The sequence below is a fragment of the Camellia sinensis genome, chromosome 6 (genome assembly GCF_055761805.1).
Source record: "Camellia sinensis isolate YWXY chromosome 6, ASM5576180v1, whole genome shotgun sequence".
Classification (NCBI taxonomy): Eukaryota; Viridiplantae; Streptophyta; class Magnoliopsida; order Ericales; family Theaceae; genus Camellia; species Camellia sinensis.
The window spans coordinates 159,364,168-159,381,911 of NC_138966.1; the positions used below are offsets into that span (position 1 = coordinate 159,364,168).

At 48.3% G+C, this 17,744-nt stretch overlaps 1 protein-coding gene across 1 annotated transcript in view; it reads right to left on the reverse strand.

Annotated features, from left to right (window-relative positions):
* Nucleotides 1–17,744, reverse strand: part of LOC145793745 (uncharacterized) — a 110,987-nt gene that overhangs the window by 56,633 nt on the left and 36,610 nt on the right. The window contains exons 7-9 of the mRNA XM_082876615.1: nt 10,264–10,673; nt 10,083–10,181; nt 9,577–9,874 (exon numbers count right to left, since the gene is read on the reverse strand). Of these exons, the coding sequence (XP_082732741.1) occupies nt 9,577–9,874; nt 10,083–10,181; nt 10,264–10,673 (807 nt within the window). The remainder of the gene's footprint in view (nt 1–9,576; nt 9,875–10,082; nt 10,182–10,263; nt 10,674–17,744) is intronic.

A 17,744-nucleotide genomic window follows, 5' to 3' on the forward strand; every position in this document is an offset into this window, starting at 1 on the left:
AAACAAGGTCTGTTTGACCACGACAGGGAACAACCGAGGAGGACCTTCAACCGTAACAACAATACGGGCCCGAGTGGCGCTGCAAATACGAGAGCCTCGGAAGTTAGTATGGTCACCACCACTCCCCCTCCCCCTCCAAGGCCCATGACTGCCACACCCTTCTCCGGCGCGTCCGGAAGCAACACACAAACCAATAGATTCCAACCGCGAGGCCAAAGAACCTTTACCCCACTATATATGCCCCTGACCAAAGTTTTGGGAATATTGATCAGAAAAAATCATTTAAAACTCCTGGAGCCAAAGCCATTACCGAATCCACTCCCCCCCTCTTATGACCCAGCAAAATACTGTGCATATCACCAACAACACGGTCATGACACCGACCGTTGTTACAGATTGCGTCATGAGATCCAAGATCTTATTGACAAACAGGTAATCGCGCCTCCTGATAAACCCAATGTCACAACCAACCCTCTCCTACCACATAACCAACCTCCCCCTCCCAAAAGAATTAATTTTATCCAGACTGGGGTCGCATCTTACGATCCTAGCATCTATATTACGCCCACCCACCTACCCAAGCCGGAGGTGCTCCTCCCCGACTACACAGATTTCTTGTGCATGGTGGACATCTCCAAAACCCAACCAGAACCGATGGTGGTGACCGTCGAAGACAGGGCAGGGCAGATTTTGGGAGAGAATGAGTTTGTTGAATCCGGGACTGGACAGAGTTTTGCTGGGGGAGCCTATGATCCAAGCAAGTACATCCTATCAACGAGCCGAATTGGGCTAGGTATAGAATTGCCAGAGACAGGAGAGCTATGCATGATCCGGGGGGATGGATCTGGGCTATGGGCAGATGATCTGACAGCCGTAGAGGAGGACTTTGCTAACTTGCAATTTTTCGATGACCAGGAACTAGGGGATACGTCAATCAACTGATATGATTATGAGGGATCAGCGGAGGCCACTGGATGGCTCGAGGATCAACCAGATGCAGTGGGGGAAGCCCAACTAGAACAGAGCCCGGCAGGGGCGGAAGTATCAGTTGTGGCCGGAACGGCCGAAAGTCAAGTTGTATCGCCGGAGAGCGCCGGTGCTAAGAATTCCGCTCGAGACCTGGGCATTATGGATACGGGAATTGTTGAACAAACAGCTGTACTGATGCAGCTAGAACGAGAAAAGTTTGAGGAGGCTGAGAGAATTAGGAAAGCTAAAGGCCCTGAGGGGACTGAAAGTGCTGCGTGCACGAAGATAGAGAATGCTGCGAGCATGTGGACAGGGAGTACTGCGAGTGCAACTAAACCGAAGCCAGACAGGTGTCTGTTGGCTGCCGATGGAATGTGGTGGGATGACGATGACTTATGTCTTGCCCACACGGATGAAGACTGGGGAAATAATCAACCGGATGACACTTGGTACCTCGATGAGGTTGACCATATGACGAGAAGTGGACGGTACTTCAAACCCCCACACCTGGACCAACCCGAGGCATCCGGGAAGGATAGAGAAGCGGAGAAACAGAAGGAGAAGCAGATTGAAGAGGAAGCTGTGCTGAAACAGTTAAAAAAGATACAGGCAGACATCTCCATCTGGGGACTGCTAATGGCATCACGACTACATAGGGAAGCTGTCCTGTCTGCTATGGACAAGTCCAAACTCTCCATAGACACCACGCCTGAACTGTTGGTTGGGCTGGTTTTTCCGGGAGGAGGTTCCCCGGCATTAACCTTTTCGGACAACGAGCTACCGCCTGAGGGCACAAGCCATAACAAACCTCTCTATATTTCTGTGGAATGTAGAGATAAGTGGATACCGGTGGTACTTGTTGATACCGGGTCTGCTATTAATGTCTACCCGACCAGAACGGCATATGCAATCGGGTTGAAGCCCGTAGATTTCGTCCCAACCACCCAAGTGATCAGAGCATACGACAATACCAGCAGAGAAGTGATGGGGACTGTTAAAATTCAAACCAAGGTTGGTCCAGGACAACACAGCATCGAATTTCATATCTTGGACGTTCCCGCAACCTTTAACCTACTTTTGGGGCGACCGTGGTTGCACCAGGTCAAAGCAGTCTCTTCCACTCTACATCAGATGCTAAAGTACCCTCACGGGAAAGGGGTAGTGATAGTTTTTGGTAATTCATCAATCCATCCGCCGCCGGAAGTGTCCACGCCTGTCTTGGAGATCGAGCACGGCACGGAGGATGTGTTTTTGTCGGGGTTCACTTTGGCCGAGGCTCAAGTAGTGCAGATTGTCATGGCTGTGAATGAGGGTATGTACGTTAGTGCTCAATCTATTTACCTCATGAACAAGCTAAAACATACCCCTGGATTGGGATTAGGGAGAAGCGGCCGGAAGGGCGTCTCAGTGTTGGCCGAAGTGCCACACAACCCTCACGCCTTTGGACTGGGTTATCTGCCCACCAAAGAGGACTGGGTGAGAAAAGGGAAAGAAATGGCCGGAAGAGCCAGGGCAAAGAAAGCCGGGAAGCCATTTGAGTTAATGCATAGGCCCATCTGGGGTACCCTAAACGGACGCTTCGTCCGGGAGGGGGAAGATTTTCCATTCTGCGGCTTCCCGGAGCCATGGCTAAACGCGGAGGGGAAGCGCGTGCCTGGTTTTGAAATCTTCTTCGACATACAATTATCTGGGGATGATGTTGCCGAAGCGCAGACAGACCCACCAACTGAGGATGAGCAGTGTGAAGTAGTGGATCCTGAGAGCACAGAGCTTGAAATGGGGGTAGCACTGGCGAGTCTACTATCAGATCCTCCGATCGGCCAAGAGTGCTTGGGGGATAACTCTTCGGTTTCTATGATTGGAGATGAAATAGCTGCAGGCTTTCCAGCGCCGATCTTGGATGCATCTATCGCACCTTCTCTCATCTGGCAATATGAAGAAGGCTTTTTATCTAGCATCTCCGGGTCAGGTAGTGAGCCGGAATCTGATTCTACCGAATCTTGTGCGTCGGAATCAGATTCCAGCTCGACTGAGTCTGAGTCCGGTATTCCTGGGGGTGATAACCCGGATGCCACAGTCCTGTCTAGGTCGTCATTTTCATTTTCTTTTGAGTCTGTTGTAACAGAGGAATCTGACGGCTTGGAAATATTTAATGAGAATGATATGGATATGGTTTCCGAGTATTTTTCTGTGCCTTTGAGTTATTGCTTAAATCAGGATTTTCAAAATTTTGATGAAAACAACGAGGGAGAAATTCCCCCAGTTTTGCAACGATTAATTGATCAAGAGCAGGAAAGATTTGTTAAACCTTTAATGGATGAAATCACTACTGTGAATGTTGGTACTGAGAAGGACCCGCGGCTGGTCCAGATCGGGTCCACGTTGTCTTCAGAGGAGCGCGAGCGCTTAGTCGCTTTATTAAAAGATTTCAAAGATGTTTTTGCGTGGTCCTACGAAGACATGCCTGGAATCGATCCTGAGATTGTACAGCACCGGATCCCTCTTGATCCCGAGGCCCGCCCTGTCAAACAGAAACTCAGAAGGATTCGCCCGGACTGGGCCCTCAAAATTAAGGAAGAGGTCACCAAGCAAATTGACACAAGGTTCCTGCTGGTATCTGAATACTCAACTTGGTTGGCCAACATTGTTCCGGTGCCAAAGAAGGATGGCAGAATTCGGGTCTGTGTAGACTTCAGAGATCTGAACAGGGCCAGTCCGAAGGACGACTTTCCCTTGCCACACATTGATGAATTGGTGGATTTCACGGCAGGACGCGCCTTGCTTTCGTTTATGGATGGTTTCTCAGGCTATAATCAGATAGTAATGGCACCCGAAGACTGGGAGAAGACTGCGTTCACTACCCCGTGGGGTACATATTGTTATAGAGTGATGCCATTCGGGTTGAAAAATGCTGGAGCTACGTATCAACGGGCAGCAACTACAATATTGCATGATATGATCCATAAAGAGGTCGAGGTGTATGTGGATGACATGATTGTCAAGTCCAAAGATAGAGAGGTCCACTACACCGCCTTACAAAAATTCTTTCAAAGGATCAAAGAGTTTCGGCTGCGACTGAATCCCCAGAAATGCACGTTTGGTGTTACAGCAGGGAAGATGCTAGGGTTTCTGATTACACAAAGGGGCATCGAGGTCGACCCTTCCAAAATCAAGGCCATCTTAGAAATGCCACCACCAAGGACTGAAAAGGAGGTGCGAGGCTTTCTGGGTAAAGTGCAATTCATAAGACGGTTTATTTCTAAATTAACCTTGACTTGTGAACCACTTTTTGGTCTCCTGAAGAAAGGAAAGAAATTCCAATGGGACGGCCGATGTCAAGTAGCTTTTGAGCAGATCAAAGAGTATCTACAGAACCCGCCCGTGTTGTCACCACCAGAGCCGGGGAAACCGTTGATATTGTATCTTTCGGTAACTGAGACTACCATGGGCTGCATGCTCGCGCAGGAGTCAGAAGACAAAGTGGAAAGGGCCATCTACTATCTGAGCAAAAAGATGCTGGATTACGAGACCCGCTATACACCGCTGGAGAAGGCTTGTTTGGCCTTGGTATGGGCAACCAGGAAGCTGCGGCACTACCTGTTAGCTCACTCTGTAATGTTGGTTTCGCGTTTGGATCCCATCAAATATCTCTTCGAGAAACCAGCACTTACGGGTAGGCTAGCTCGTTGGCTGCTGTTGCCCTCCGAATTTGATTTGAAGTATGTAACGCGCAAGTCAGTAAAAGGGAGAGCGGTAGCGGAGTTCCTTGCCGACCACCCGGTTGAGGGGGATGAAGCGGTTGAGTATCTATTCCCAGATGAAGCCATTCTGCACGTCGAAGATGAAACTTGGACGATGTACTTTGACGGAGCGTCAAACCAGTATGGGTATGGGATAGGGGTGTTGCTGATAGCACCTGACGATTCCCGTATCCCTTTAGCATTCAAGCTCCGGTTCAAAGTCTCGAACAATGAAGCAGAGTATGAGGCATGTATTGCTGGCCTGGAAGCAGCCCTAGAACTAGGGGCAAGACGGTTGGACGTCATTGGGGACTCAAACCTTGTTGTGTCTCAAGCAAAAGGAGATTGGAAAGTCAAGGAGGAAAGGATGATAATCTACCACCAAACCTTGGATCTGTTAATTCCTCGGTTTGAGAAGCTAAATTTCACCCACCTCGTAAGAGAGAACAACAGGTTTGCAGATTCATTAGCAACTCTATCTTCTATGATAGACATCCTGTCCGGAGTCCGAATGCGTCCAGTCATTATTGATCAAAAGTTTGCGCCAGCATACGAGTCAATTTCCACCATAGATGAGGTTCAAGACGGCAAACCCTGGTATTACGACATCTGGAACTTCTTGGAAAAGGAGACATATCCACTAGGGGCAAATGCCAAGATTAAGAGGGCCATCAGAAGAATGGCTGCTCAGTTTATCATCTGCGGGGGTAAGCTGTACAAAAGGGGTCATCTGGGAATGCATAAGCTCTGTGTAGAAGCTAAAGAGTCGAAACGCCTGATGGAAGCCATCCATGGAGGGGAGTGCGGTGCACACATGAATGGAGTAATGCTGGCCAGAAAGATCCTCAGACAGGGCTACTACTGGTCAACCATGGAGGAGGATTGTATTAGTTTTGTTCGGCGATGCCACAAGTGTCAAATTTATGCAAACCGCATGAACATCCCGCCGTCAAAACTGTACAACATGACTTCGCCATGGCCTTTTTCAGTCTGGGGAATTGATGTGATCGGAGCTGTTACCCCGAAGGGGTCAAACGGGCATGAGTTTATCCTAGTAGCGATAGATTATTTCAGAAAGTGGGTCGAGGCCCAATCATACGCGATGTTGAAGGCGTCGCACGTCGCAAAGTTTATCAGGAACAACATCATCTGTCGCTACGGGGTGCCAAACGAGATAATTTCAGATAATGGTTCCCATTTCAAGAAAGAAGTGATAGACTTGTTGGAAAAATACAATGTGGCTTTCCATAAGTCATCTACATACCGGCCCCAGACCAACGGAGCAGTTGAGGCCGCCAACAAGAACATCAAGCATATACTGCAGAAAATGGTGGGAACCTATCGGGATTGGCCAGACAAGCTGCCATTTGCTCTGTGGGGCTACAGGACTTCAATCAGAACTTCTACTGGAGCAACTCCATATTCATTGGTCTATGGAATGGAGGCTGTTCTACCCATTGAGATTGAGGTTCCATCGTTACGAGTATTGGCTGAATGCCAGATAGCCGAAGCAGATTGGCAGCAAAGCAGATTCGAAGAACTCATGCTCTTTGATGAAAGAAGACTGAAAGCATTGTACCACATCCAAGGCTATCAACGCAGAATTGCCCGGGCTTTCAACAAGAAGGTTAAGTCCAGGAATCTGAAAGAAGGAGATTTGGTGCTCAAAGACAACCGAGGTCCCATCCACGACCCAAGGGGCAAGTTCAAACCCAATTGGACTGGTCCTTACATCATCAAAGCTATCTGGTCAGGTGGAGTCGTGGTTCTGATGGATCTAGATGGCTTGGAGTTCTCACAACCGATCAATATGGACAAGTTGAAGAAATACTATCCTTGAGAGGCTCGCTAGGCCGAAAACCCGAAAGGGCGACCTAGGCAAAAGTCAGAGCACAAAAAAATTAGAAAATATAAAAACTGAGCTCACAAGGTTGAAAACCCGCAAAGGGCGGCCTTGGCAAAAGTTAGAGCGCAAAAGGAGAGTGAAAATACTCGAGTGAACCTCGGCCTGAACTACGTAAGGCTTGATTCCCATCTTTGGGATACGTAGGCAACTTCACCTTGAAGTTCAGCCATAAACTTTTCCCCGATCAACTCTGTCCATTTTGATCATCTCAGTCATCTTTATCCATCAGCATTTATCGCGATCTCCGGTACAGTGCTGTTCAAACTAGGGGCAACTTTCCGTTGCCGCGAAGGTGCAAAGTTACTCAGACAAGGGGCAACTTTCCGTTGCCGTGCAGTGCCGCATTGTTCTTCAGACTAGGGACAACTTTCCAGTTGCAAGGATCTGGGGTTGTGCGTCTCAGTGACAGATTTTCGGCGTGTCCAGTTCTGATCCACATCGAAAATAGTTTTGAAAAGTTTTAATAAAAGTCGATTTTGTTCAAATTAATCTTTTTACGACTAAGACCATTTCTGGACCAAAAGCGGAAAATTTTCAGTACCATAACTTTCAATTTCATTGATTTCAAAACTGAGTTCTCCTGCTCTTGCATTACAATCGAGGTTGCTTTTTTTTTAGTACATTCATAAAGAAAACTTGAAAATGTTAAATAAGCAATAAATTTAGGGCATAGTTGAATCAAGTATCTCTGCGTCCCCTCCCGGAGCTGGACAAAGCATCTGATGCCAAGCTAGGCCCAACCTGTGCCTCCTCATTGAGCTAATCCAAGCACTCGTCGGACAAAGTGCAACTGAAAGTAGAAGCAGGGGCCAGGAGCTCTCTAGTCCTCCATGCTGTGGCATATCGGGCAAGCTGTGCACCCCGGACCGGGAAAGCGGCTGGGTACTCAATCCCCTCCGGTGGGCAGGTTTGATCATGACCAAACTGACGCAGGAACCGGAACGGAAAATAGAATACGCAGTGGGTTAGACCAATCAATTGGATCCCAATCAGCCGAGACATACTATAGCTCATTGCCGGGAGGTTGAGCCAAGGACAACGCCAAGCAATGCCGTCTGCGGACAAATTGCACATCCAATCGAACCACCACCTTTCGTCAAGAGCGTTGACTAGGCGCTGCCGAAAGAAGTAGCTTCGAGCTGAATAAGCTGGGCAAGAGTCCACAACCTGCAACTTGTCCATTAACCATACCTAGGGGAGGGATGGAAAATGAGAGAATAAAGAACAGAGAGATGTACGATGAGAGAAAAAGTAAGACAAGGGTTTTGTGAGAAAAACCGAGCCTGAGGGTCGAGTGATGTGAGCAAATATATATGTAAGGTTGGGTGGGAAACATTACCTGCAGTAGCAATGGACTCCCAGCAAACCTAGTCGCCTCCCGGCGATAGACAGAATCTAAACCCATCAGTGTCTCGGCCAAGGTCATGGCAATACAGCTCTTTCCCTCTCTCAAGCCTTGGGCGACTTCAATCAGGCGAATGCTAGCCCCGTCGAAGCCCGAAGAAAGCAGAAAGTGAGACAACAAACACAAGCAGAGGGCGTGTTGCCAGAAACCCTGCCAATAATGGTTGCTGCGGTCACCGGCGTCGGAAAAACGGTGGATCAAGCCGAGGACATCCAGTTCCCCACTGCAGATCAGAGATCGAGCGTCGTGCGCCGTGAGCCCACACATCCGCCCTAAAGCCTGAGCATGGCCAAAACGGAGCTGGGGCAAGATCACTTCAGAGCATTCAGACTCCATCAAAACCAGAAAATCTTCGAAAGTAGGACATACCTCTTGGCCGCCAAAGCTAAAAACATGCGTCACTAGATTCCAGAACCTTGCCGCAGCATGGAGAAAAGGGAGATGTAGCGGAGTACGGCTCAGCGTGAATAGTGCATTCAAGCCGAAACCCCGAAAATTCAGCTTTTCTGAGCCATCTAGAGAAGAGATCCAAGATGTGACATTTTCTGCGAGAAACGCCTCCATCTTTGTCTAAAACTAAGATGAAATGAATGTTCCCGAAGTTGAGGCTTTTATAGAGGGAAAAACACTATTCACGGGGACACGTGTCAAAAACCAAGAGGCTGCAGGAATAGCTGGCCGGCCGGCCACCTTTTCTGGCTGGCCAGCCATTTACTTTTTACAAAAATGGCCGGCCAGCTGTCTCTCTCCACAAAATTGGCCGGCCGGCCCCCAAAGGTGGCCGGCGATGCTGCAATGTATCTCCTTGGCCCTGTTTTACTCTTCGAGGGAAAGTTTCAAGCATTTCCATGCAACGGGAGAGTCAAAGGCCTTCATCTCCCTCCGTTTCGGATGCGTTCCGGTACCCAGATCGTCCGAAGTACACTCTGTTATTGCTGAGTTTTGATTATCGAGTTGTAGTTTTGATTATCGAGCTGTTGTTTTGCTTATCGAGTTGTTTGTCGAGCGGACGTGTTTCGTGTTTTTGAGTCATTGCGCTCTGTTTAAACAAACTTTGTTTAAGTCTTGTTTATTTGCGTTGTCAGCATTGTTGCATTTTGCTTATCGAGTTGTAAACTTCCTAAGGTTCTGTTATATCTTAGTAAGTTGAGTTGCTTAGTTTGTTACGTCGGTTCACTACCTGACTTGGTGATTACACAAAGCACATTCCCATTCAAATTCTTTTTTGTGCAAAATAAAATGATGCGATACGATGCTAATAGTTTAAAATACAAACACCTTTTCAAAAGCTATTTCATTCCATCATGCTTTACAACAAACAAAGGTACAAGTTTTACAAAAAATAAAACTGCCTAACAATGTGCAAAGTGCTACAAACTATTAGCAAAAAGAAAAATAAAGCAGGAAACAACAGCATCAATGTCCTCGGGAGCGGGAATGAGAAGCACTCCTCATCCTCTTCTGCGGGACAACCTCTGCACCATCATCATCACCTGGGTCGGAGCTGTCATCCTCAGGATCCCCCTCGGCCTCGCCTCTGTTCCCCGAACCAAAACCGGAGCCCTCCTCCTCAGCGGATGTCTCTGACTGACGGTCGGTAGCCTCCTCCTCCTCCTCAGCATCCTCCTCCTCCTCATCAGGCTCCACCTCTACAACGTGAGCCCTGCGTCTGCGGACAGACCCTCCTCGAGCTCCTCGAAAAGGCCTAGATGGCCCGGCTCCTCGGGAAGGCCGGGATGGCCCCGCCCCCTGAAAAGGCCCGGGTGACCCAACTCCCTGAAAAGGCCCAGATGGCCCAGCTCCCCAAGGAGGCCCAGGTGGCCTGGCCTGCGGCTGACCGGACCATGAAGGCATCTGAAAACAAAGAGTTCAATTCAAATACATCAGTCCAAATATATACATCAGATGCAGATACAAGCAAAGGCTACGTGAAGTGGGTGCATGTAAATGCAGTGTCCAAGTGGGGTGTGTGTCAGATGTGCTCTACACAAGTAGTCTATCGATGCAGTAGAAATCAGCATGTCATCAGAAGTATGATAAATGCCAGAAAACTGAAGGGTACCTGAATGCCCGCGACAGACAACTGTGCCTCCCTACGCAGGACCATGCCCTCGAGTGTGGCCACCAGTCCAACCACCTCCTCCATGTACCCTCGCGGTGGCTGCAAATATGAGTTCATAATCATCAGTGAACAAAAGAATGTCTAAACATCTGAATGATGAATGAAAAATAGTGGAGCATACCAGCGGTGAGTCAGGATCAATGGCGTATCGATCACTGGGCATCGGAGGCTCTAGCGGGATCGGGGTCGGAGAGATAGCCCCATACTGCCACGCCATCAACTCAGTCGGCATATCTGGCCATCCAGGATGAGGATAAGTCGACGGAATCGGAGGAACCGGTCTACTCCCACCTCTAGATGTACCAGCCCTGCTAGTAGAAGGGGCGTCTGCAGCCCGAGCCCGAGCCTGGCCCGAGGATGACATACCGGCAGGCCTCATCATCGGGATACGAGCTCCCGTCAATGGAGGCATCAAATATATGTGACGGTAAGTGGTGTAGTCCCCCTCCTCAATATATAGTAAAGCATCGCTACCCAGCATAGCGCCGACTACCTCCGAGTAAGAGAGCTTGTCAGCAGTCCGCATACTGACTGAGGGTACTGCGGGAGGATCCTGAGAAAGATACCCCCATACCTGGCGCAGAAAGCGTTCCCCCAAGAACCATGCCCTGCCAACTGGCCCTTCGAGCAGGACCCTATACTGGGAGATATCCGACCCTCCGGTATACTGAAGTCGGAGACCATCACCCAGGGACACCCAGGGCTGCCATGTGATCTGCGGATGATAAATGCATAAACCAATCAGAAATCGAGAATATACAGAGCAAATCAAAGATGAAAATGAAAGGAACTGAAAGCTCTGAGGTACCTCTGAATGTCGCACAGTGTCAAAGTACTGTCGCAAGTAAAGGAGGGTCTCTCGAGGTCTCGGCCGGTGCGGGCCCTCGAACACCAGTGAATATGGGGTCATGGGGAGCCCTGCCACCTCCAGCTCTGGGGCTAATGCTGGGAAGTATACATAGACCCATAGCTGAGAAAAGCAGTGCAGAATGTAAGTACGAAATGCTGAGAGCAAAATACAGACTGTAAAAGTGCGCTGTGTGTGCAATGTACAAGTAATGAAGAGCCGAAATGTAAATCAAGAGGACAGAAAAGTACCTCCCAGGCTCTCCAGTAGCCGCCAAGTAAATCGCCCCGCCCGCGGGAGGTCGCGCTCATATAAAAGTAAAGGGTAGCCAGGCCGGCGCCCCCCCAGTCAAATCTACTGACCTGTGATAGGTCGACCAGAGCGCTCAGCAGGTATAGCCCGACTGTGTTCCCTCTATCGGCAAACAGGGTAGTCCCGAAGAGGAACATAAGGAAACCGCGGGCGTACTGCTCCGTCTCCTCAGGAGTCTCAGGCACCATCTCCGCCCGCCGGAAGTGGGAAGAGAACCAAGTGTATCGGACTCTCCCAGAAACCCTGTCAACAGGCGGGCGAGCCCCCAATAGATACGTCCAAGCGGCCTCCCACTCGCCCATATCCTCATCATAGGGGATGGGCCAACCTCCTATGTCTAAGCCAGTCAACGCAGCGAAGTCTAGAGGCGTCACGGTCATGTCTCCAGTGGCAGAGAAATGAAAGGAGTTGGTGGTGTCCCACCATCTCTCTACCAGTGCCGCCATCAGTGTCCTCCTGGCAGGACAACGTGACAACCCGACGCAGAAGGGCCCGAACCCTACCAAGTCTACTAAGTCTCGGACACCCTCCGGGAGCTCAGCGTACCAGTCCCGCGTGATGGTGGAACCATACCCCCGCACACTGCGGGAACCAACCTGCATTCAGAATGAATACATGTGTCAATAATGAAATGAATGGGCTGTGTGCCAATGAGATGGAATGGGCTGTGTGCCAATGAGATGAAATGGGCTGCGTGCCAATGAGATGAAATGGGCTGCGTGCCAATGAAATGAACTGGGCTGTGTGCCAATGAAATGAACTGGGCTGCGTGCCAATGAAATGAACTGGGCTGTGTGCCAATGAAATGAACTGGGCTACGTGCCAATGGAATGAAATGGGCTGTATGCCGATGAAGTGAAATAAGCTACATGCAAATTCTAATCTGGGCTGCGTGTTCAGAAAATTTGAAGTTTGGGCTGCGTGTTCAACTTTCAATCAGTGTGGGCTGCGTGTTCACTATCTAATCTGGGCTACGTGTTCAAAAAATTTAAAGTTTGGGCTGCGTGTTCAACTTTCAATCAGTGTGGGCTGCGTGTTCACTATTTAATCTGGGCTGCGTGTTCAGAAAATTTGAAGTTTGGGCTGCGTGTTCAACTTTCAATCAGTGTGGGCTGCGTGTTCACTATTTAATCTGGGCTGCGTGTTCAGAGAATTTAAAGTTTGGGCTGCGTGTTCAACTTTCTATCAGGGTGGGCTGCGTGTTCACTATCTAATCTGGGCTGCGTGTTCAGAAAATTTGAAGTTTGGGCTGCGTGTTCAACTTTCTATCAGCGTGGGCTGCGTGTTCACTACTCTAATTTGGACTGCGTGTTCAGAAAATTTAAAGTTTGGGCTGCGTGTTTAAATTTCAACTAGTGTGGGCTGCGTGTTCACTATCTAATCTGGGCTGTGTGTTCAGAAAATGTAAAGTGTGGGCTGTGTGTTCACTTTCGAATTCGGGCTGTGTGTTCGACAAATCAGTGTTTGAGCCGTGTGTTCGCCTCTTAACTAATGTGTACTGTGCGTTCGCAATTAATTAATGAGCCGAGTGTTCAGAAATTCGAGTGTTGAAACTACATGTTCAAGATGCAAGCAAAGTACTATGTCATAAGCTAAACTGCGTGTTCAAGCATGGCAAAGGTGCTGAAATGTACGAAAAATACAGAAAATGAAGTAAATACCTCTCGGGCCTCATGAGAGAGGTGATGCTCTGGCTCTCGGAGAAGCAGATCCCCGGGTGCTCGCTCGTCAAAGCTAGTGAAGTGACGGAAGACGGCACGCGGAAGAACATGTGCTGGAGGATTGTACCTCCCAGGAATAAAAGGTCGGGTCCTCGGGGGTAGGGTCATGGGATCAAAATCATCTCCGGCACCTGGAAAACCTCCGCCGTGGGGAGAATTACCCGCCATTTTCAGAAGATCTGCAAAGGGAGCAAAAATGAGCGAAAATGAGCCGAAATTGGAAAAAGTCAACTCTCGGGAAATGAAAAAAGTCAACAAAAGTCAACTCCCGAGAAAATCTTCCAAATATTGAGACAAACTTACCTCAAGTGGCGAAAATGCGAAGAGAAGCTCCGAAACCGAAATTTAATCACTTCAAATTGCTTGAAACTGAATATTTTTGCGAAAACAATTTGCACGGGACGTTGGAAAACGCGTATGAAACTCAGATCTGGAGAAGAAAGTGTTGTAGGAGGCAAGAAAGGAAGGGATCTCGGCTGCCTTATATAGGTTCAAGGTCTTGGTTGAAGAAGCATGAAGGAAGGAGGTGAAAAGACCAAACTGCCCTCAGATTTGGGCATATGGCCGGCCGGCCCTCTTTTCTAGCTGGCCAGCTATTTGCTTTTTAGAAAACCGGCCGGCCAGCTATTTGCTTTTTGAAAAACCGGTTGGCCACCTCCCCTCAGGAAGATAAACGGCCGGCCATGTCCCCCACATGCCCACCTAGCTCCCTGCAAATTTTGAGGAAGATTGGAGTTCCCAGGACCTGAAAAAGTTCAAGAAAAGTACACTTCCGGCCGCGAAATTGCTCCGTCGGAACTTCGGCTTCAAGATCTGACATATGTCTCATCATCATTCATCGAAATCGAAGTGTATCCTTTTTGAATGAGTTGTAGCCTTTCCGGGAAGCGGATCGGAGGCCGCGATCGAGTTGCCTTCGCCGAAACACGCGTTTCCGTACTCGTTATTTCATGACAAGCGGGCACCCTGATTCATGCTCATTTTGTACTATCATGCACATAACTTGCATTCTCATGAGCATACTCACATTTTTATGCACATTTCTTGATATTGGCATACCTCTATGTTTGAGCATACGTTGTCACGCATGTTCCACTCTTGCATTGCGATGCATTCACTCACCGGCACTGCGTGTGTCGAACTTTCGGAATCACATTAAGTATATGTTGTTAGCATATTGTGCTCGTTGAGTTTCTCTCTTTTGCAGGCACGATATTGTATGTACGGTTCAATTGAGGCTGGTGCGACCAGACGAATCACGTAGGTATCGTATCTTCTCCGTGTGAGACGTGGCGGGGATTGAATAATCCTCTGCATTCTTAACTGCATGAAATGTAGTTGTTGCTTTGCATTCTTGCTTAAAACTGTTGCATCTATTTGCGAATACTTACTTCATTACAGCTTGCTGCATTTGCATGATCATCGAGTTATGTTCGGCTTCTTGCATATCATTTGCATTTTGCCCCTGCCTGCGGGCATGCCTGCGGGCACATTTCTGCTTAGTTTGTACGTTTGTCTAAGTCTTCGGCCTTGTCAAAAATGGGTCGTCTCTGGGCTTTGACATTCACTCACGTCACTTGTGACTTCCGAGTTCTGTCAAAGAGGGGCAACTGTAGACACCCCATTTTTGACCGACCTTAAGACTCAGACGTCATTGATTGAGCGCTTGGTGATGTTGCATAATGTGCTCGTTCAGAAGTTTCAGAGTTGCGGCCGTGAGCCCTACCTCCGGACTTCCGAACCCTCTTTTGTACTTTGCCTCGGTTTGCGAACCAGGCTCGGTTTTCTTTGTTTCTTTTCCTGAGGGGAGGGAGAGGTCCAGTAGACCATCTCCCAATGTCCGTAGGCTACATTTCGTGGCCGTAGGCCATTTTGCCCATTTCGGAGTCCGGTTTCCGGTTTTTCGGGATCGTTGGCCGTGTGCCTCGGTTCGGGACCGCTTAACCATCTCCGTTTGCTCTAATTTTTGGCATACTCCCTATTTACTCGCTTTTGAGGGACACTGGGGGCCGAGAAACCCACTTCGAGGTTGAATACCATTTTCGGTGTTTAAACGGGCAGTTTCCGGGGCCCCAAACTGCGTGTTTTGGCCCCTGAACATTCGTTTTGCAACGGTTTTCGTTCATTTTTGGCAGGTACCTCTGTTTTATCACTAGGAAGGTCACTGAAGGGTGGGAGGCCAGTAATTGTTGCAACAACCAGTTATACATCCTCCGACGCCCTCCGACGCCCGTTTTTCACACTTCCGGGCTAATGTTGAACACCTTGGGCCCACATTCTTGAACTTTGAACCACATATTTGTGATGTACACACATGGGAGGACCCTAAAAAATGGTGGCCGGCCAGTAATTCAATTTGACCCTTTTGACCCCCTCCTTCCAGGCTAATGTTGAACACCTTGGACCCACATTCTTGAACTTTGAACCACATATTTGTGATGTACACACATGGGAGGACCCTAAAAAATGGTGGCCGGCCAGTAATTCAATTTGACCCTTTTGAACCCCTCTTTCCGAGCTAATGTTGAACACCCTCGAGGCACTTTCTTGGACTTTTAACCACAGCGTTGTGTTGTACACACATAGGAGGACACCATCAGTTGGTGGCCGGCCACTAAATCTTCTTGACCCTTTTGACCCCTAGCCGGCCGGCTAGGGGGTGTGGCCGGCCGGCCACCTGCAGCAAAGATACCTGGCCGGCCGAGATCCTTGAACTGTTCACTTTACAGCTGTAGGGCTTTATCCCCCAGAAAATATCTTTATCCGGGGGATATTTTGTGGGGGAAAGTTTGTCTCCTTTTCCCCCACCTTTACACCCCCTTTTTGGCCCTTATAACCAGCATTCCATATCATCTTTTGGGGTTAGAAAAAATCATCTTCAAGCCTCCATACACAAATCCCTCTCTATCCTTCTCATTTCCTTGAAAACTTCCAAGTCCCTAATCACCATTTCCTCTACACCACCAAGCTCTACCATCACCACTTCATTTCCAGCAACAAGGAGGGCTTCTCAAAGGCTAAAGGAGCTGCAAATTGATCCAAGAAGCAACAAAAGCTTTAGTCTTCAAGGGTGAGTAACATTTCTCCTCTTTGACCCTTTTTCTTGATCCATTTGTAAGCCCCATATGCTTTTTGTTTCAAGCTTCGGCCCTAACTGAAAGGGGCCCTCTTTTGAGCTCATTTTCACTTTTCATTAAGGGTTCAACCCTGTTTGAGCCCTCCATGATGCACTTGCTTCATTGATCCTCTTATATGTCATAATCTTGCATGCTATTTTTGGCCCATGAGTAATCTGTTTTTGAGCATGGTGTAATCTGTGAATGTGGTTATTTTGGGCCCTTCTTCAACATTGTTGAAGGGCCCCTCACCATTTGATGCCTCCATGTGCCACTTTTAGTTATATCCCTTATTTGGCCCCATTTTTGCATAAATCGGCAGCCCCCTTTGCTTCTGTTTTTGGACCTTGGTCCGAATTGAAAGTGGCCTTATTTTGGCCTATACTTCATGTTTCATTAACATTTTTTTTTCTGTTTGGTGATTATTTTGTATACTTCATGTTATAGCACCTTTTGAGCCTCAATCTTGTGCCTTTTTTAGCATATTTGTATATTGATTTGAGGCTTGTCATATACTGTAAACATTCATATTTTTGGTCCCTCTTCAATGTTGTAGAAGGAAATTTTTCAGTTTGGATTTTGCTTATATCACTTGCTTCATTACCCCTCTCTTGGCCCCTATTCTTGCATGCCATTTTTGCCATACCTATGCTTGCTGTTTGGCCATGTTTATAACTGTGAAAATGCCTTTTTTGGGACTGTCTAGCTTCTGTCTTTGCATTGCATGTCCATATTGTGCGTGTTTGGCATAGCTATAGGCCATTCCGGGTGACTAATATTGCATTTCGGGACCATTTCATGCTTCGGGAGTACTTTCGTCTCATTTCGGGGCTGCTTTCCCCCACTTTTCATTGCTGAAATCCCATTACCATGTTTGCACATCATTTCCCGTGCCATAGTTCGCATTTTCGCATCGCCTCGGTTTGCGTGCCCGCGTGCACGCATTTCGAGGCACTCCATTTTTATCCGCTGGCATCCTATGTGAGTGTGGCTGAGGCTCACTCATGTTGGTATAAGCCCATATCATGTTTTCATGCCATAGTTCACATTTTCGCATCGCCTCGGTTTGCGTGCCTGTGTGCACGCATTTCGAGGCACTTCATTTTCATCCGTCGGCATCCTATGTGAGTGTGGCTGAGGCTCACTCATGTTGGTGTAAGCCCATATCATATTTTTGCATGTCATTTGCATTGCGTATGCCATTGCCTCGGTTTGCGTGCCCGTGTGCACGCATTTCGAGGCACTTCATTTTTATCCGCCGGCATCCTATGTGAGTGTGGCTGAGGCTCACTCATGTTGGTGTAAGCCCATATCACGTTTTTATGTCATTGCATCGCATTCTGCCATTGCCTCGGTTTGCGTGCCCGTGTGCACGCATTTCGAGGCACTTCATTTTCATCCGCCGGCATCCTATGTGAGTGTGGCTGAGGCTCACTCATGTTGGTATAAGCCCATATCACGTTTTTATGTTATTGCATCGCATTCTGCCATCGCCTCGGTTTGCGTGCCCGTGTGCACGCATTTCGAGGCACTTCATTTTCATCTACCGGCATCCTATGTGAGTGTGGCTGAGGCCCTCTCATGTTGGTATAAGCCCATATCACAT